Source organism: Lonchura striata, chromosome 3, assembly GCF_050655825.1.
Source record: "Lonchura striata isolate lonStrDom1 chromosome 3, ASM5065582v1, whole genome shotgun sequence".
NCBI lineage: Eukaryota > Metazoa > Chordata > Aves > Passeriformes > Estrildidae > Lonchura > Lonchura striata.
Window position 1 is genome coordinate 89,456,849 of NC_140705.1, and position 21,678 is coordinate 89,478,526.

At 45.3% G+C, this 21,678-nt stretch overlaps 1 protein-coding gene across 6 annotated transcripts in view; it reads right to left on the reverse strand.

The window, feature by feature from the left end:
• The window catches only part of BCL11A (BCL11 transcription factor A), a 75,241-nt gene that overhangs the window by 7,194 nt on the left and 46,369 nt on the right, over positions 1-21,678 (reverse strand). For 4 of the 6 annotated variants that reach the window (XR_014953949.1, XM_077781988.2, XM_085575768.1 and 1 more), the window contains exon 3: positions 4,999-6,726. Coding sequence is in view for 5 of the 6 variants with exons in the window: in XM_077781988.2 (XP_077638114.1) it covers positions 4,999-6,726 (1,728 nt within the window). In the remaining variant the exon portion in view is untranslated. Of the gene's footprint in view, positions 1-3,018; positions 6,727-21,678 lie in introns of those variants that run through there. The other 2 variants (XM_021527508.3, XM_021527506.4) reach the window with 1 other exon arrangement.

Below are 21,678 nucleotides of genomic sequence, written 5' to 3' on the forward strand. Positions count from 1 at the left end.
TCCAGCCCTCCCGCACTATTATCCCGATAGTCCAAACAAAATCTTCCCCCTTCCTCTTCCAGGATTAAAATGGAGCTTTACTACATTCTTTTCAAATCTCTCTTAGAAAAAATTTTTTTTTTCTTTAGATAGGTATTTCTGCCTTTCTTTAAAATTCCAAACCTCCCCCTTCAGAAGGTGCCGGGCAAAATACAGGCAACAAATGATGCCATCACAAGAAGACAACAGAACAACTGGAAGATTTTACAGAAATCAAAAAAAGGAAAATAAAAAAAATAGTATTAAATCCATTACACTAGGAACAGCAAGAGACAATATCACAGCGGTATGTGCTTTAATAAAGAGATGCTGCAACATGCAATATTTGTCAAACTGACAACATATACAGACCCCTAAGGGGGGACAGGGGGGACCTGAACTCCGGATTTTAGAGACAATGCACAGAAACCTGCACTTCCCACCAGAAAAAAAAAAAAAAAAAAAAAAAAAATCAAAACCCAGGGAGAAAAGAAAGGAGCTCCCAGCTCCAGCTCCAGCTGGGAGCAGGGCTGGGAGCTTTGGGCTGGGCTCAGTGTGATCCCAGAGCCAAAAGCGAGAGACCTCAGCCCCCCAAGAGAAATCAGCTCCTGCCTGGGCGCCTGCAGGCACCAGTGGCTGATTTCACCCCCATCCCCAAAAGCAGTCAGGGACAGGGGAGCCTCGGGGGGCTGCAGAGCTGTCAGTTTGCTCACCTCTTCTGCCACAGATTTGCCAAACGGGAAGTCCCTGCTGCAGACCGAGTGAAGGCTGGGGGTCACAGCTCAGTCATCTAGAGCGGGGAGAAATCCCAAAGCTACAGGTCCAGACTGCAAACACCTTCCACTGGCCGGATAGTGAACTCCTTAGCCCAGAAATCCTCTTCCTGGGCAGAGGGGGCTGATTTAAGGCCAAGCTGGGTGGTGGGCGCTCCCTGGGGACTGGAGCAGGCCCCTGAAAACACCCCTGCACGGGACCTTCCCCTACAGCCTGCTGCTGGAAGCCACCTACAGTGTGTGTCAAATGAGGACACCAGAAGCTGACACTGTGTACTTTAAGGTTTTTTTTTTATTTTTTCAATAAAGGGACAAAATGGGTGTATGAACAGGATAATGCAGACAACTGCCAAAAAAACACAGACAGTGGTTTTTCCAATAGAACTTAACAAAGACCAGAAACAAATACAATAAAAAGCCAGGTTGTAATGACCTTTGGTCATCCAAATAATAAAAAAAAAAATTTAAAAAAATTTTAAAAAAACTCCCCCCCCCAAAAAAAAACCCCAAAGAAAAATAAAAGATCAAATTAAGTGCCTCTGTTTTGAACAGAGCACATAAGCAATAATAAATAGTGACTCCCATATTAAAAGATAAAATTTCAAGTTACGACAAACAGCTTTCATTACAGGAATAGAAAAGGCCAATAACAAAATATTCTGCATTGCCATTTACAAAAAAGTATTGACTCAAGCGGGCTTTCTCTTTAATATGCTTTGCATATGAAATTCTTTCCAATCTAAATATAAAGCACCATTTAGTTTTTGGCAATGAAAAAAACTGCAAAACGGTTTTTCTTTTCTTTTTTTTTCCTTTTTTTTAGCTTTTTTCTTTCTTTCTTTCTTTCTTTTCTTTTCTTTTCTTTTTTTCTTTTCTTTCTTTCTTTTACTGCATATGAAGTTAAGATGCTGGAATGTCGGGTGATAGAAGGAAAGGGACATAAAGCACACTACATAACAAACCAACGTTATTAGCTTGCAGTACTGCATACAGTATGGCAGCAGGAAAAAAGAACGAAAAAAGATATGTACACCCCTCTGTGACGGCCAGCAGCATGACATCAGAACAGGTTTCTCCCAAAGGGCCATTATATGGCCTCGGATCTGTACAATGTCACACCTTTTTTGTCTTTTTGTCTTTTTTCTTTTTTTTGAAACATACAAATAATTTGCACTATATTATCCTGCCAAATTAAAAAAATATACTGTGGCAGCCTGTGGTTTTTTTTTCCACTACCAAAAAAGGTACATCAATACCTTTTGAGAGAACAAGCAACAGTTAAAAATACAAGCTTCAATATAAATACTATAGTGCCTACACTAGATGAACATTTAATTCAAATACCATTCTAGAAATACAGAAAAAAGAGACCATAAATGTGTTTTAGCATAGGAATCAACATGAGTGTGCATTTTCCTATATTTAATTACTATATAATCTTAAAACCTTTCCCCAATGCATGTTTTTATACAACCTGAAGAGCTGTGTATATCCAAGGCATAGAATTTCCACTACCATTTTAAAATGAGTAACAAGTCTTGTACACCACCAAGACAATGAATCCTAAAATACAGTTTCCCCCTAAACATAATGAAGTGTTGTGGTTTTCTTTTCTTTTTCTTCCTTAAAAATTTTTTCTTAACATTTCATTTATATTTTAAAAAAGGTTTTGTGGTGTTTGTTTTTTTTTTTAATCTTTTTTTTGTACAAAAAAAAAAATCCTTGCACTGTAGGAGTGAAAGCAATTGTTCATTTTATGTGAGTGTAGAGTCTGTTTCCATTCACAGCGCTGTAATGTCGCGTCCGAGAAGATAAGCTCATTAGTCAAGCAAATGGCTGGCAAAGTTTATGGGATTTTGTGGGTTTGGTTTTTTTTATGCTCATCAATGTGTGTTGAATTTTCTTTTTTTAATTTTTTTTTTCTTTTCAGCTTTCTTGCAACTTTTCCCTTAAAGTATAGACCTGTAAACTGGGAAAATCGTACAGTGCACTTAATTGTCCTATCTGAGCAGTCTTATTTTATACTCAACCTCTGTACCTTTGATTAAAGAAAAGATACAGACATCACAGGCAGAGTCAAGTGCTATTTGAACACCAACCGGGGCAGGCGCTAGCTTAGGAATAAAACAAGAAATCCTCTTCCACGTCAACACAAATAGCACACAGAGGATGGGGGAAAAAAAAATGGAGGACAACTTTTAGGGAGCACAAACAGATACTGCTACTCTTTTGCTTTTTTTTTTTTTTTTTTTTTTTAAATTTCCTGTTACTTCTTCCAAAGCATCATATTAAAGGCAAGTCTTATAAGAGTTCATAGTTAATCACCACTGTGTCGATATTAGCTTATACACCTGTTCTAGTTTTAAATGGCAAACAGTACCACATTGTGCTAATAAATCACAATTTATTTATTTTTTTGCTCCTCTATCTGTTACACTCGGTAAAATATTATTGCCAGTCTTTATTTTATTTTTTATAAGGTATACACGAGGTCTTAAAGTTTATAATTTGATTGTCAGCTTGACAACCAAGTGGCTCCGGATTTATTTGTTTTGGTGCCAGAATCAATAAAAGATATTATTAAAAGTAAATATCTTCATAAAATGGATTTCCTTTATTGTGTGTTTAATGGTGTTGAAGGGCCTCTGCGTGTTTCACATTCTATTTAATCATTGATGGGGGGGGAAATAAAAGTTTGGGGCAGGGCGGGCGGGGGGAAGGTTCTACATCTCATTTTAAGCTCTCTCCACAAGCCAAGCAGGTTTTTAGACTGGTATGATCATTTTTTAAAAAATAATAGTAATAATAATTAATAATAACAATAAAAGGCAGAGGAGAATGATGATTAACTAGGACTGAGTGGGTCATTTCTTTCTCTTCCTTAGTTTCCTCTTCCCTCTTCATTCCTAGGTGGCCAGCGTTGTGAGGGGCACGAGGTGGCTCCCAGCGCGGCCGAGGTGGCGACGAGCTACGCATGGAGGACGAGCAGAAAGGAGCCATCGGCATCGGCCGTGACAGACCCAAGGCACTCGGATTATTATTTTTTTTTATTATTATTATTTTTGTGTGGGTGTGGGTGTGTGTGTTTGAAATCAAATGCTAAGAGAAATCTACCTCTTCCTGACTGGTGGCAGTAGGTTATTCCCAATTAAAGGCCTTTTTTAGAGTTCCCAAGGGGAACTCTGTCTCCAGTCGTGGGTTTATTGGTTTAAGACAGCGATCTAGGCTAACACAACGCTTCTTCGGTGCTATCGGTCCTGTCCACAGAGGGTCACCCACAGCAAGTTTTCCTTTGCACGTCACAAAACAAAACTGTACATGATATGTATTACAGGATGTATGCAGCATGGTCGGTTTTGTTTGCTCTCGGGTTTGGTTTTGTTTCACTTTGCTTTTTTTTGGTCTTTTTTCCTCCTCCTCCTCCTCCTCTCCTCTTTTTTCCTCCTTTTCTGTTTTTTTCCTTTTTCTTTTTTTTCCCGAACGGAATTGGAAACAGCGACATGTTTGCTCAGCAACTAATCAGGGACAATTTAAAAACAGCCATAACATACCATACATGCTGTCTAATCCAAAAATTAAAAAAAAAAAAAGAAATTTAAAAAATCAACCAAAATAAAAAAACAACCCAAAAAAAAAAAAAAACCAAAAAAAAAACAACCCCAACATACACAACATGTAAATTATTGCACAAGAGAAAGGCTCAAAGTTTGCGTAAAATGCAATAGTATTGCCCCGATACAGATCATGCATTCAAACGGTGAGAACAAAAAGAAAATAAACAGGGTGTGCTGGTGACAAGCACTTTCCAAATATCCTTAGCTTCCATGACTTCCATCACAAGGGACTAGAAAATCTCTACAGGGATGCGAGGTGGGGGGTGGGGTGTGGGAGGCAGTGTGGATGGGAGTGGGGGGGGTACGAATATACCTCTATTCAGTTTTTATCTCGTTATTCAAGACTCGATCACTGTGCCATTTTTTCATGTGTTTCTCCAGGGTACTGTACACGCTAAAAGGCATCTTACAAATCTCGCATTTGTAAACGTCCTTTCCCACCTGCCCGTGTGTTTTCATGTGCCGGGTGAGCTTGCTACTCTGGGCGCAGGCGTAGTTGCAAAGCTCACACTTATACGGCCTCTCGCCCGTGTGGCTCCGTCTGTGGACGGTGAGATTACTACAGTTCTTGAAGACCTTCCCACAGTACTCACAAGTGTCGCTGCGTCTGCCCTCTTTTGAGCTGGGCCTGCCAGGGCCCGGGCCACTAATATGGGGGGTGCTCCCTCCGCTTCCCGTGCCGCTGCGGCCTGAAATCCCTCCGTCCAGCTCGCCCGGCGGCGTGGAGAAGCGCAGGCTCCCGTTCTCCGAGGAGTGCTCGGAGGAGGAGGCGAAGGGCGATTGTCGGGAGTCGCCAAAGCTGAGGAAGGGGTCCTTCAGCTGCCGGGAGGCGGCATAGCCAGCCAGCCACTGGGAGTAAACGTTCTCGGTGTTGGGCATGGCGGCAGCCGGCAGGTCGAACTCCTTCTCCAACTTGATGCGTTTGGAGAAGGGGCTCAGGGAGCTGGGGCTACCCAGCAGCAGCTTTTTGGACAGGCCTCCCGAGGCAGACTCCCCTGGGGAGCAGCCCCGGCCGTTGACAGCCCCCTCATCGATACGGTCGGACTCGCCGGCCACTGAGTCTTCGTCACAAGTGTCCCTGTGCACCTCGGGCTCGGGGAGGTGGCCCCTCTTGTGTTTCTCCCCCAGGACCTGGTGGAAGGCCTCGCTGAAGTGCTGCATGGAGCTCAAGACCATGCCCTGCATGACGTCCGGCATCGTCCGGCCCTCCTCGCCAGCCCGCGAGTTGTTCTCGTGGTGACGGGCCGCCTCAAGGCTCATCCCGAAGCCATAGTCCGGCCTGTCGCTCTCGTTCAAGTCCTCCTCCTCTTCCTCCTCCTCCTCCTCCTCTTCCTCCTCCTCCTCCTCCTCTTCCTCATCCCCGTTCTCAGGGATCATATTGGGGTCATTCTCGCTCTTGAACTTGGCCACCACGGACTTGAGGGCACTGCTGGCGCTGCCCACCAGGTCGCTGGTGCCTGGCTCAGGGGAGCTGGCGGTGGAGAGCCCGTCGTCTGACTTCACTGTCATGGGGGAGGACTTGTGCATGTGGGTCTTCATGTGGCGCTTCAGCTTGCTGGCCTGCGTGCAGGCGTGGTCACAGAGGTTGCACTTGTAGGGCTTCTCCCCCGTGTGGCTCCGGCGGTGGACCACAAGGTTGCTCTGAAACTTGAACGTCTTCCCACAGAACTCGCAGGACTTGGACTTCATGGGGGGCTGGGAGGGAGGAGGAGCAGATTGCAGAGGAGGGAGGGGTGGTGTGGCCAGGAACGGGGGCTTGCTGCCGGGCTGGAAGGGCTGCAGCAACCTTTGCATAGGGCTGGGCCGGCTCGGGGACAGGGGTGGGCTGGAGGTGTTGCCGGCCAGCTCCCGCAGCCTCCGGGAGAAATCCATAGCGGGCGGCTCCATCGCCATGGGGTTCAGTCGCAGCACCCTGTCAAAGGCACTAGGGTGATGGGTGGCCAGAGCCATTTCTTCCGCACCCAGGCGCTCAATGCGATGCGGATCCAAATGGTGCCTCGGGGGAGGGCTAAAGAGGGGCGGCGTGGGTGGGAAACGCCCTTCTCCCAGCCCCGACGCCTCCCTCGAGACCGAGCCGGGTATTCTGAGCAGGTTAAAAGGGTTATTGTCTGCAATGTGAATCCCATGGAGAGGTGGCTGGGAAGGGCACTCTGCACCTAGTCCTGTTGGGATACCAACCCGTGGCGTCAGGGGGCTGCCGTGCTCGCTTTCTAGGTAGATCCGTAAGCCGTGTGTGTTCTGTGCGTGCTGCAAGAGGAACCAGGCGCTGTTGAAAGGCTGTTTACAAGTTGTACACGTGTAGCTGCTGGGCTCATCTTTACCTGCAAAATAACACAACAAGCAGCGTCAATCTCCAGCTGTCTAGCGGCGGGCGAGCGCTCGCCTCCCCACCTAACCTCCTGTCCTCCTCTGGGACACTCAGCTGGGAGCTGGGCAAGGAACATCCCAGCTGAGGGACGGGCAGGGGACATGAATGGAAAGAGGTGAGAGGCACAACAAGGATATCCAAACCCACACCAAGCACATCCACCTCCTCGCACCATGCCCAGCTCTGGTTTCAAATCTGAACCATGTTGGGTAACCACAGAATAAAACAGGCGAAGAAAAGCAAGAAATGTTAAAGCCAATCAACACCAGCTCCAACTCAGCTGACTTTATGTCGCAAGAGGGTGCAGGCATTTAGAGTATTCGTAAATAAATATGTAAACAAATATATAAATAGATAAATAAATACAAAATAAAGAAATCCCTTTCTGAAAAGCACTCCACACAGATCAGTTCAAAGCATCACAACTGTCAGCAAGCTGGGCATCAACACATTCTTAGTCTCCTCCTTATTTTGAGACTGACAGTGCGTACAAAATTAAGAATCAACTTCTGCTTCTTAGCGGAGATTCACCTCTGGGGGAAGGAAAGAAATAAAAAGAGCAGGGGGAGGGAGGGAAAAAAAATTGAGCACGGGACACGGAAAGGGAAAGACAGAGAGAGCAGCAGCTCCGCCAGGGAAAGAGCTGGAGGCCGGCCAGGAGGCCTGGCCGAGCGCCCTCCCGGAGCCGCATTATTTCTCTCGCGCTGAAAAGAAGCTGAGGATGGTAAATGCCACTTTGGCAAGTAGTGAGCTAACTCTATTTCATGATCATTTATTTTTGGAGATAACACGGACATTATAAAAGAGCAACCAACTAATAAATAACTAAACAAAAAGCCGGCTAATAATGACAGCAGAAAGCAACCCCTTCTAATATACGGCAAAACAAGGGGGATGAATAACTTTTTGAGGGCTGCCCGCGAGGGAAGAATGGTGTGAGATATGGTGAAGGTGAGGGTGCCTTTATTTATTACTGGGATTTTGCAAATAATTCCCTTCCACCCCCATATGGATGCTTTTTGCTAAATGCTGGTAAACCAAAGCTGGAGCTAAGAGAAGGATATACATTCACTTTCAGCCTTGTTCAGCAGTTCTCACAGAGCTGTTGTTTAGTGATATTTTAACAAATAACAACAACATTGAGGTAAGCTGAGAGATAAACCAGGAGCCTTAGAAGGGCATCAGCACTTGGGGTGGTAGTACTGGCCTTCACCACATATTCCTGCCCTGACTCAACATTTACATCCCCAGGAATCTGTTCCTTAGGCATCTCTCTTGGGTAAGCAGGCTGCACTGAGAGTTGCCCTCATTAGGTTTCCCCTATTTGCCTAATACAAAGAAAAGGAAGATTAAAAAAAACCAAATAAGCCAAATTAGGAAAGAGAACATCACTTTATCTGCGCCCATCTTTTTTCCCATCTCACGGGGAGGAGGGGAGGAAAAGTGGGCATTTTCCTCCTCGATGATCTCGGGATACATGACAGAACCAGGCATCTTTAAGGTCCCTTTCAACCCAAACCACTCCATGATCCTGAGATCCAGCTCTGGCTGTACTGCTCCATCCCAGCTTCCCTCCCTGCCTTCTGGCTCTGCCACTATTCTGTGTTTGGCCTGAGAAGCTGAATCAGGCAAGCAGAGAGCCTCAATCATCTACAGCAGGCATTTAACACTTTAATCACTTTAAAAGCCCTTGGAATAATATTTAATGTTTCACTCTGAAGCCTACATTGGAATAAAATGCAGTGTTGTGTTTAGTATGTGCCAGACATGTGAGCACAGATAAATACTTAAATCTGCTGAAATGAGAGTGAAATTCAATTGGACTTTCACATTCCTATGCTCATTTGAGAGCTTGGCGGGGGGGGGGGGGGGGGGTGAGGAGGGGGAGGAATTATCTTGCTTCATCATATTGAAATGGACATTTTTAACACCACGGAAGGAGCTAACAACGAAACACTACCTTGCCTCTCTACCTTATAGATCAGGTCAGAGAAAATAGCATTTTATCTTATAATGAGGATACAACATTGAGCGTTTGCTACCACATTTTAGTATTCCCATCAACTAGATATTCTAGATCATAAGGGCAGCTCGTGTAATCATAATGTCAATGAGAAGGGCTGTTACGACTGAGACTAAAGATTACATGGAAAAAGCTGCTTTGAAACTGGTAATTATTACCAGTCCACTAATAGCAAATGATGCATTACAGTTTCACCAAATCATCTGTATTTCACTCAGCTCCTGCCAGTGAGGCCTTATTATATTACAGTGCTCACAAATTCTAAATTCCTAAGCTACAGTCATCAATAAATGTGTTACTTGCCATAATTTGCAAAATTACTTTGTTCATAACATCTTCGACTGTTATAAAGACTGGAATTGATTTCCTGCGTGGCAAAATTAGGGCTACATTGACCTAGTGGAGTGTAAAATGTAAGATTATTCTTCATGTGCTTGCCTGAAAAAACAAGTTTTCAATTCACTGTCTGTGTTTGGTAATCAAGATAATAATTTACAATTAAAATCATGTTCATGTACAAAACTTCCCTAAACAACCCACCATTTTCAAGGGAGCAATGCAAAACCAGGGAAAAAAAACAACTAAACAGCTAAACAGTTAAAATCCACCAGCCATTTGTCTCCACCTCCTGCTCTGAAGAAGCATGATTTCTAATTTGTCTATTAGTGCTTGATTAATTATGAAGGCTATTGACTGACCATATCACCACCTAGAGATACGTTTCAGTCTGATGCAGCCTTGCCAAACTGCAAAAAATTATGGCACCAATCCACAGCAACAAGATGGATCCTTAGATTGCCACAGCAATCCCTGGGTTGGGAAGGGACTTGCCCTCCCTTGCTCCCATCCCATCACCACCATGGGCTTTTTGGGACACCATTTGGGTCCCCTCAAGAGTCAGACCCAAAGGCCATATCCACTGATGTCTCTTTACTGTGTGGAACAGGCCCTGTGTTCACACAGCTTTCCCAGCTAACACATCTGGGCATGACCACGGGCAAACGAGGTGGGTCTCACAGCAGGGAGATGCAGAAGATGGTGCTGGCCAAGAACAGAGCTGGGGAAGGTCTCACAGGGCTCTTTGTACCTCACCATCCACCAGGACAATGTGATGGGGCTTGTCATCCGTTGTAATGCCACTGGGACTTTCAGCTGATTTCCAAGAGGAAATCCAGGAGTCACCACTGCACCAGCCTTGGGCCACCAGCAGTGTGGATGGAGCTCACATCCTGGGTCTGGAGTTCACATGCTTGGCTACTTTCAGGAATTTGAGGCTGAAAGGGACCCACAGTTCTCACCCTCTGAGCCTCCCTGCAGTACAAGTCACTCTGTGACCAACACAGTGTCTTTCAATAAAGCACGACCCCCTCCAACCTGCAATGCATAGTGCAGAGTACAAATCCTGGTCCAATCTATTCAAACCAGCTCAGCAGACAGGGAGAGCACCCACTGCCTGCCACTACAGTCCGCTCCCACAGCCAGCCACACTCACAGACAGGTATTTGGATTCACCTGAACTTCTCTAGCTCTAACCTGTACCTGTTCTCTTTATATTTTGAGGGTCTTTGTGCTTGAAACACTGAAAAGCTCTTGGTACACAATGGGCTCCTCACACACACACCATGGTGTTCTTCGTGAAACTGAGGCACACTTCAAAATCCAGTTATTCTTCCATCCTGAGGCCATCCCTCCACTACCCACCCAAGGACCAGCCTAGCCTTTTTCATCCTGGCATCATGGTGGGAAGGACCTGATTTTCCTCTCAGCTTCCCACAGGGCTTATACCTTCCAGGGTCCTGCACACAGCTCTGTAAGCACAGCCCCAATTCCACTCTTCCAGCTAAGGGCCACATGAGGTTGGACCTGATGTCTTCTCAACACATCCTTCCTTTCCAGACCAGCCCATTAACCTGCCCCACTTGCTCTGCACACACCTTTGCTTTATCCACAATGCCAACCAACCAGAACTGCATATTCATTTCCAAATCACCAACAAAGCACTAAGCACCACTGAGGCCCACACCAGCACGTGCCGAGTTCTCCAGCTAAAGCCCCACATCCCCTAATCTGTTGGCCAGCTCTGCATCACCTGTGCCAGCAGTAGCACCCAGTGCTCCGTCTTCCCATAGGCAATGTCACAGTGCCGTGCAGTCTATTTCATCTACATTTATCAACCGAAGTTGACATCTAGAAGAATGAAATCGGGTTTATCTGACAAGATCCATATTCCATAAATCTAGTCTGAGTGGCATGAATTATATTTCTATCCTTTAATTATTTATCAATTGAATCTTATGTTGGTTCTTCCGTTATTTTGCCCAGAAGAGATAAGCAAAGTGTTGCCAACTCTCCCACGTTACCCTGACCAGCTCTTGACAGCATTTTCCCAGTTCATAAGCTTCCTTAAAACCAGCATCACATGCTAACTCTTCAGGGTTCCTTGGGTGCAAGTTTTCAGGGCCTTTTTATTTAAAAATACTTCTCTCCATTGAACGAGAAATATTTTTTCTCTCTGCTCATATCCTCCCTGGCTACCAGTGAGCTAGAAAAAAATGTCATCACCCACCTTACAATACAGAAACGTAACACGGCTAGTCTCCAGGTCTACAGCAGAAATATTTACCAAAAATTTCTATCTTACTGCTTCTTCCATTTATCCCTTCCTTCTTCACGATCCTGAGAAGCTCTCTCTCTCTCCTCCTCTCCCCAGAGGTGCCAGGCACAAGTTTTCCTCTCCAGCATCTCCAGCTCTCCTGACCTGTTCTCTACCCACCATGGTTTCTCACTGCAATTGATTCCTATCCATTTTCCATTTTTTTTAATTGTCGTATATTGATTTTTCTAATATCTAATTGCTGTTCTCATCTCACCACTGAAGCAAGTGAAGTGGGTTTTGGACTGGGGCCAAAGTTGCCCTCTCCTTCCTGGACAGCTCATCAACTCTTTACAAATAGCTTCCAATTACCATTCATATTTTTGTGTGTACATTTTTCCTCCCAGTCAATTTTACTGCTCATTTTCTTCCTACTTTGGAAATTACCCCTGTAGGAGAATTACATGGGGATACCATGACCCAAATACAAATCTAGGGCCAAGATGACACCTGACTGGCCTCACTCAGTGAAGCATCAACCACATTACATTTTTATTCCTTCTCTACATCCTGGATGGCAAAAGACCAGTGATGAGGCAGAGCATTTCACTACAGAACAAATGTCCAGTGTTTCTCAAGTTATTGGCTCCTGCTTCAAAAAAAGGCAGCAGAACAGCTCTTGCCTGCCATGCCCCCAGAAGAAGTGACTTAACCAGTGACACACGAGTGACAGATTTAGCTTCTGATCCGCAAAATGTTAACAAATGGGCGGGATGGATATTGGCATTTGAGCGTCTTTAAGGGCAGTTGGCACAATTACTCAGTAAAATATGAAGAGATGGCTGCTTTCAGCATTAAGGGGCTTTTTTTATATTAAGGAAAAGCTGGTGCCTCTGTACTGTGCTCACAGATACACCCAGCGTGCTCCCGGAGTCCGAGTCGGAGGAAGCCAACACCTCCAGGCACAATAGAGCTGGCTCAGAGCAAGAACCATAGCCATCTCCACAGCCACCAGCAGCAAAGCAAGACAAAATGCTGGGGAGAAGATCAGCTGGGAGGAGAAGGTGTCAGCTAGATGCCAATGCTGGGAGGGGAAAAAAAAAATTAAAAAAGCCTTTCTGGAGCTAGGCATGCAAGTTCAGGCATTGCCAAGTGAGTAATGGAATAATCTGCATGCATGTGCCAATGTGCTTTGGAAGAGCTTCCTTAGTTTCTCTAAAGTCAGGGCTGGATCCAGGAAAGCTGCTCACTGGACACAGCACATGCAGCATCCTCTGGATGCACCTAACCAGGCCAATGGCACAGGATGCTGTTTGGGAAAGAAGCCCCTGCTTAAGGAGCAAGATATTAAACACAAGGTGTGTCATACCCCAGGGCACTGCAAGAGCTGCACACAAACATGGAGCATTAGAGGCACCCCAGTTTTCCCAGTGTTTTCCCAAACAAACTGTAAGCAGTGGCTGCACATGTGCCAATGGTGTGCACAAGGATTTCATTCACATCTGCAGATTTGCTTCCTCTCCCCGTGCCAGAGAGATCTCCAAGCAAACCTGGATGTGGCCCTTGCTCCCGGACAGCCCAGCCCCTGTTCTCCACAGCATCCCTCCACAGACCAGCACCACAGGCCCTGGTGGCTTTGGTCCTATGTTCTCCCTCACCTTCCCAAGATACCTGCACATGTAAGCAAAGCCAAGGCTACCTGCATCTACAGGGCACATAAATACCTTCTCCTATCAAACAGCAAGGACAGAAGTTAAAGCATCCCCCTCTCTTCTGCTCACTACCATACAATCATGGGAGGAACAGCCTGAGCCAAACCAAGGAACTTCTTTATTCAGCTTTAATGTCAACTGACTGCCTGATTTTTGGACTGATAAATTCGGAGTTGTTATGGTATTTAATGGGGGGAAGGAAAAAAATTGAATTAATTGTTACCACTTGTACTTGATTCAGTTCTCCATCTGGCTTGTCAAATATCTTTTTTTTTTTTTCCCTCCTCTCTCTCCCTCTTTTGGAAATCCATACTGTTTAAAGTCCTTTCAACTGCAAACCAGTGAGGTGAAACAGTTAGGACACAGGAAGTGTAGCAGGGCCAGAGATAAGCGGGTCCTGCTCCATTCCTGCAGCAGCCACTTCTCCCTCAATAAGGAAGAGCTGCTTTGGCATGACTCACCTTTTCCTGGTAGCATCAGTTCACAAGGGAAACTGTAACTGTCCAAATGTGTTTTTTTCCTTCTTGCACTAATTCCTCCTCCTGATCTTCTGGATTGCAAAAGGCGCATGATTCATCTGGTCCATCATTAACCAGTCCTAAGTAGCTGCTGGCACTGGGAGCATCAGCACTGTCACTGCTGCTCTCATAATATTTGAATAATACTAAATAACAGCAGTAGCTACATTTGTGTACAACAGGGTACTACTCCCTCTCTAACCTTTTCTCTTCATCAAGAGAGGAACCAGATTCAGAAACAGTGAAAAAGGAAAATATCCCAAAAAATCTGAAGGAAGTGATGTAGTACTGCTTGTAAAACAGGAAATATCATGGTTGTTCTGCCTTTGAAAATAAAATTCTACAGAGTCCACGCTGTTTATGCAAAGGCCTGGTGGAGGAGTCTTGGCACCATCTTAGTCATGAAAAAGTCAAAAAATTCAGAAGAAATTTTCCTTTGCAGGACTCTCAATGCCCCATCTGTCATCTCTACCAGATTTTCTTTATGGTAACTCATTGATAAAAGGTATTACTGAAATTTATATTCAATACTTAGACTGATATATGAATATTTATATTTATATTCCTGAAAATAATTAATATGCCTGCAAATTCAGACTTCCTGAAATCGTATTAATAAAACTGGGAAAACCCAAGTATGAGTAACACCATTTTTTCATTACACCTTCTTTTAAAAACCCTCTTTCAGGAAGAACCAGGCCGAAACATTAATGCCGTGACTCCTCAAACTTCAAAAAGAAATCCGAGCCCCAACAATAATAAAACAGCAGCTGGCATTGCTTTGCCAGTCAAAGATTTAGACTGGAGTTAGGAACTCCAAGAATTCCCCATGTTCTCTCAAAGCCAAACTCTTGCCTTGGATTTTACAGCACTGCTCAAGTTTCCACAGAGCAGAAGTTTTTTAGGCCTGAGGAAAGAGTGGGTAGGAAGCGTTGGGACCAGGGAGACCAGTTCTTGCCTGGAGAAGAAATGGGTATTTAATGGGTAACAAATTTGGTTGTAGCATCAACATAACTCTTTCTTCTTACTAGAACCAAAGTCCACACACTTAAGATTCCCACCCCAAAAAATGTTGCTCATTAGCAACAAGCAACAAAACACATGGTTTGTCGGAGCCTCAATGGGGTGCTGGGGTCCCGTGGCCTGACCTCAGCATCTGTCACCATTTTCAAGGCAATGACGATTTGGCCACCAAGAAAACCTGCTTCAAGCTCCAACTTGGCAAGTAAGGTATCAGCCTGCGACTGATTTTATGCTTTTTTAAAACCTAAGGGGGTGTGAAAATCTGTTGTGCCTTGATTAGCGAGGAACAGAAGAAACCTGTCATGGGAAAACAATGCTGCGCTTGAAATTCAGCTCTGAGTGAGTTTTAGAAGAAAGCCCTCAAGCAAAAGACGACCTGGTCACATGCATACATGCAACCTATACATCAATGCTATGGGAGAAAGAGAGGCAATGCAGACCTCAGCACCACATGGGAAGCAGCTCCAGTAACTAAAAACACCAGTGCTGGGACCTAAAGGGTGAAATGTTTTCAGCTCTGCTGGAGGAACTCTCCACTGATACCATCACACATCTCTAAAAACATCCTTAGTGAAGTAACCAACATCCCACATGCCATTCCTGGCAGCGTTCAAGGCCTGGTTAGATGGGCATTGAGCAACCTGGTCTTGTGAAAAGTGACTGTCCATGGCAGAGGGATTCAAACTGGATAGTCTTTAAGGTCTCTTCAACCCAAACCATCCTGTGTTTCTGTAATACAGTGTATTCCCCACATGCCTGTCCCTGACTGCCTCTTCCAAGCACAGGCATAGGGATTGTAAAAGATTTAAACAGGAGTGGCACACCCACTAAATCAGCTCCTCTGGACTTACCCAGCACCAGGTGCATCCCCTGCTGGAAGGTCCAAGTGGACCCACCAAGGACTAAGACTTGTCTAAGCGCTGCCACAAAAAGGGCATCAAGCCTTTCCACAGCCTCACCTGATTATCCAGCAAACGGTACCTGGCTCCAACAGTCCGTAATTATGCATTTACCCAGTGGCTGCTGGGGACAATCAAGTCAATAATTCACTTTTTAAATGTTGTAATTATACAGCTACAAAGAGCTTCCAAATCGTTTCATTCACTCATACACCTACACAATGAATTGTTCCCCTTTCTACTGTTTTCTCCCTGGCCAGCAGCATCCAAAGGAAAGGCAGAGCGTACTTCAGAAAGTTTCTTGCAAAGGAGGGGAAGGAGTTGCTCTAGCACGACATCTTGGGTCACCCCTCTTGGTGTGGGGCAGGGAATGCTTCTCCCTGTCTGTATTGTGGTTTTGGTACCACTCAGTCGTGCAGCCAGCACCCAGTACAGGCCAGGGTGAGTGGTGGATGCTGCTCTGCAATGCACATTGTGCACTCAGTATCTCTTACACACAGGAGACTCCCAGACTACTCCAGGATGCTGCTTTCTTGGGAAGAGCGCTAATGCCTGCTGACCTGATTAGTGCTGCAGGACCTTGCTGGAGGCTGCAGCAGCTCTGCCACACGGGGCACTCCTGGAGAGATGAAGTGTGCTTCCAAACGGCTGAGCCCCATCTCAGGGAGAAAGTGGGGCTGGCACCTTCCCACTGCTGCTCACCAGCAGGGACACTGCTGCCAGAGCATGGCTGGGCCATCAAGTCCCCTCATCACCCATGGCCTTACTTTATTTTTGCTGGTCTTTCCCATCTTAGTGTCTCTATTTGATGCACCTGCTCTGTAAAGCCACCTGTAGTATTTAAACCCTCACCTTGAAGAGATATGGTGATTCCTGAGAGCCCCTCCTGGCCCTTCTCATAAGCCAGACAGCAACAATGTTCCCACCCATGCCTCGGAAAGGGTCTCGGTGGAGCCAAAAATCCCCAGTCCTCAGCCACGTCAGTGGCTTAGGACCTCCTTGGAATCCTTATTCCACCATCTCCTTCCCAAAACAGATCCTTTTCAGACTCTCCTCTTTCCCAGCCTTCTCCTTTGGCTCGCTTTCCTCTCACTTTCAAATGAATTATATTTAGCCAGCAGCAAACCATCCTGACAAAGTGGGCTGGGGGAACTGCAGGTCCCCCGAAACGACACCTCCACCAGCAAATCATCTGCCAGGAAGGCAAAGGTTTATTCTGTCCCTGAGCAAGTTCAATGTCACCATGGAGTTGCAAGCACAGCAAGTGCTGAACCAGATCCTACAATGTTTAGTTTCATAACTTGCAAAATCGAGTATTAGTAGAATCGATAAATTAGATATATTTTTCCCCTCTCTGCTTTTCAAGCAGGACCAAAAGGTGTCGTAAAGTTGTCCAGTCTTCTCCGGTTTATCCCGTCTCCTCTCCATCGCTGAGATATCCTTGAAGTTGAAAATGATATAATACTCCGAATATCTAAAGTTTGGAAGGATGTAAGACTTGCAAGAATTGCTACACCTTTATTGCATTCTCAGGGCACAGAGAGTATTTACCACACATTCATCAAGTCAAGCAATGCAAAAAGGGCATGCAAAAATTTGGCGCTCCAAGCTCAGGAGCTGAAACTCCCAGAAAGGCAGATAAAAAGTGGATTTCCTTATTTATAGATTTGCAGATGAAATTCAACAAAACCAGCCCTCCCCCACAAAAAAAAAAAAAAAAACCAAAAAAAAAACCACCTAAAAACCACAAAAAAACCCACAAAAAAACCCACCAAAAAACCAACAAAAAAAAAACCACAAACAAACAAACAAAAAAACAACAAAACCAAACCACCCCACCTCCCTCTTTTTTTATGTCAGTACGGCTGATTCAATTTCCAGGTTTCCAAGGTCTCCTCTCGCCGAGTATTACCCGACCCCAATAACACACGCTGTTCCAAGGTTAAGATCCATTTCCTTACAATAATGCAGAAAGCTGTTGTTTCAGTCGTGGCTGCAGAATTCAGCTTTGAAGGACAGGTTAGTACCACACTACATTTAACTGAATTCAGTTCATCTGATTATACAGTGCCTTGCTTTCTGGAATATGTAATCATCTCTTTCTGATGACATTTTAAATATCCAACTAGACAAATAATTGCAGCAATAATTGATAGCTGAGTCAAGCTGGAAGATTATTGATTGGCACAGTACCCGCTGAAATAAAAGTTCATCTTTCAAACATTACAGTGAAGATGCTTAAATCTAACTTTTGCTGATAAATGATAAAAAATTGATTTACTGATAAAACCACCGGAATAGAAGATGCACTTCAGGATTTGATTACCTGAGGAATTTTTTTTCAAAGAAAAATTAGGCTGTGGGATTTATATTCTATTTCACATGAATAATTGCCAAGATATGGATAAGCCATTGCAACATAAACACACGCACAGGAGTCTTTAAGAGTTGCTGATTAACTCTCTATCTTCCTGAATACAACTTATCTGTTCCCAATCACTGTTTAGGTGGGAGTTTATCCTGCTGCCTTCCCAAGGATGCATCAACGGGTCTCATTACCGGGAGCAGGAGTTACGTGTCAGAAAAGATCCCCCACTTGTTTTCCCAGCAGCTCGAAGCCCTCAGTTTAAATGTGCATAACCTAACTCTGCTGTGAATGCAACTGAAAGGAGGGTTCAATCTCATTGTCTATGGTGTAAATCAGGAACACCGCCACTCAAAGCTGTGGCACCATGGAACAGCGGCAAGGGCAAAGTCAAAACCAGGTGCATTTCCAAACTGGCTCCCTATCTTAAAGCTGAAAAAAACCCACTTTTCATCTGCTATTACTCTGGGCTTGCTTAAACATGGGTTTCCTTATAATTATGGAATTCCAGACCCTGCAGCATTATCTATACATCAGGGGGAGAGAGGGGGAGAATTTCTGAAACTTACTGATTAGAAAGCAGAGCAAGTGGCCACAGCAGAGAATCGCATGCGAGGAAAGGCAGGCAATGAGCTGCCTAGTTAGAGTAGAGGAGCTGTGGCAAGGCAGAAGCCTGAAATTAAGGAAGAGCGCCAGAATATTTGAGCAGGGAACAAAGAGCATAAATTCCAGAGTAAGAGATGAAAAATGCACTGAAACATTTTGAAACGGAGCCATTAGGAGCTGATTGAGTCTCAGAGCTACTGTTAAAAATCAGCCGCTTGTTAGATGCGGGGATCAGCTGAGCCCTGACACTTAAGGCGTACAAGGGGGCTTGTCGAGTGGCTTCGCTCTAATTTAGAGATCCTCAGTTAATTAGAAAGCTCTCAGATTTTCTGCAAATGCAGGTCGCTATCGACAGCTCGTGCTTTTGATGCTTTCCGGGTGACAGTTGCTGGACTGACCTTTCCGGCACTGGCAGGGCTGCCAGACCCTTGCCATGCCGGGGAATTCAATCATGGCCGCCGGCACTACTGGGAAGTTACAAGTAAGGTTACCCTGCTCCTAGATTCGTTTCCTTCACTAAAAAAAACCCTGGTGAAATCTGCATCAGTGTAATGCTATAAATAGCTCCACTGTTGAATTATTCTTATTTTTTCTCCCTGACGAGTAGATGTCATAGCCAGTCCAGAACTTCAGGGTGGGAGTTTATCAAAGGTGGCACCAGCAGGGTTTGGGAGATGGGAATTGCTTTATGGGGGACAATCTGCTTGCATTTGACTCACATCCATAACTGCAGGAGAGAAGCCTCCTTCTGAGATTTCATTTCCCCAATGCCTGTGGCTGCAGAGGATGGAGCCCCTGCCCAGGGGACTGCACATCCCGAGCTTCCCTTAGCATCCAGCATGCCCCATTCCATGGAGATGCCTTTCCCAACCATATGCAAGGTCTGGTGATGCTCTCCAGAGTAGAAATCACGGATAACACCTAATGCAGGGCAAATACCAACACAGGCAATGACTGAACAAAACAAGGCTTGTTTGGAAATGCATAGAAATGCGTGGAAGTTACAGTGACAACCCAAAGGCAAGATGACAGACCTGTAGTCACACAGGGAGTTGGCAGCAGACGCTAGAAAATTAACTCTCAGGAACTGTCTAGCATTGGCAGGGAAATGAATGAGATGATCTAAGAGATATTTTCCACCTCTAATAGGATCTGATGATGATTTTGCATAAGCTTTTGTTCTAGCCTGGCATTTGATAAAGGCATGGTGTCTCTTTTCAACCCACTTGCGAGGGAGAGATTAATAAGTTGCAAACTCGGCCCACCTCGGCTATAAATGGTTCCTGTGGCAATAGGGGGAAAAAAATCCAAGCTGTGACTGAAAAATCCTCAGTGAACTGTGTGTGCAGTTAGTGCTTTTACACCCAAATCTTCTGTTATTAAGAGACTTGGAAATGAGAGAAAAATTGTCCTCCAGCATCCAAAATGCTATCAGTTTAGTAGCCAGATGGGCAACAATTCACAAACCATGTCCAGTTATGAAACACTGGATGGAGACCTTTCCAGGGAGAGCTTTCTCGGGGCTGTGGGAGGCATGGAGAGATGAGATGGCTCCAGCATACCCTTCAGGAGAAGGGGGCAGAGATGCTGCACTCATGAGGGAAGTCATGGACATTTTTGCTCACTCACAGCCTCAGACTAGCAGACTTCAGGACTGGCCTTGGAGGATGCATTATGTTGCCACTGATGGTAAATAAGTAAATGATAGCCAGAGTTTTTAAGCATATGAAACAGATTGTAGAGAATTTTCTTACAGGAAAATGCAATAAAATGTTGTAACTGCCAGCACTTAGACACCAATAACAGCCTTTTAAAAAACCCCTTACCCTCACCTGATCAAGCAAACAACCTCCCATGCAGGCTACATGGTCATATCATAATATCCTTCCTTACACCAGGGGCTGTTCCACTGTTATTTTTCAGCAGAAAAATTTGTGGACCTAGACCATGGTCTTTAGCATCCCTTGAACTAAACGAAGCCTTGGTGCTGTCTAACCCTTGTGCTGAGCCAGATGAATGTGGCTGAATGACCTACTCTCCTGCTCTTCATCCGTGAGTCTTCCTCTTTTGACTTCACACGGAGGGTGGGATCTCCATCACCCATCTGCTGATGCTACCACAGGCAGCCCACACGTGCTGCTGTACATTCAAGTGCACAGGAGGACACTGACCTGCCAGCAGCACCCCTACATCCACACACCCAGGAAAATCCATCTGGGAAAGTCACATACTGGCATCACTTCCCTTGCTGCCAGCACACAGAGCAGCCCAGCTCTTTGGGAAAACCAGCCCACAGGGCCAAAGATGGACAACCAGATCCATCTGTGCATGCCTGACCACAGACTTTTGTCTGCAGCGAGTGCTTCAGGTTCAGGGCTGCTGCTATTTGCACTGCAGCCAGGTCCAGCAGCCATTATGGGGGGCCGGAGCCCCTCAAGAGCACAGCACTGCACCCAGAGATAACAAAATGACAGTTCCTGCCCCTGGAGCTGGCAGCTATCAGCATCACTATTATAACCTGGGGAGAGGGGCTGCCAGTTTAAACAGGCACTGCCTCCATGCCAACACTCCCTGCTCCTCGGCCTTAAGAGCACTGAATATTTCAGCAGGTGAGCAGCAGAAATAGCAATCCTCCCATTTGCTGCCACGTCTCAGAGCATTTTTGAAAAGCCACAGAGGCCCATTCATGGTTGAAGTAAAGGAAATTGGCATAATGTAATTTTTTAGCAGTAACACAGTACTATTAAAAGTATTAACACCAAGATGTTGTACTTAAGTCTGAAGAACTCCATGTGCTTTGCAATGGTCATTAATGCCATGAAGGCTGTACAGGGAGTAGAAGAGCTGCTCATTCCATCCACTGACCTCTGGGTCCTCATTTTCCTGGGGATGGCAGCCTTTCCAAACAAGCACACAGCTCATACTTGCCACCTCCAGCACTTGCAACACTCTGTCTGTGCCTCACACCCTGCACATCCCAAAAAAGGGTGCTGGATGTGGTGGGGATGAGCAACGGCTCCACAGAAGATGTACAAGTCCTTGAGTCACCACTTTACCTGAACATGTTATCAGAAAACACCTATCTGGGAGCAGGCTGGGAGATGGCCATATATACAACAGGTCTGAAATTGCCATCAGCTTCACCTCGATCCTTTTCTGATGTCCT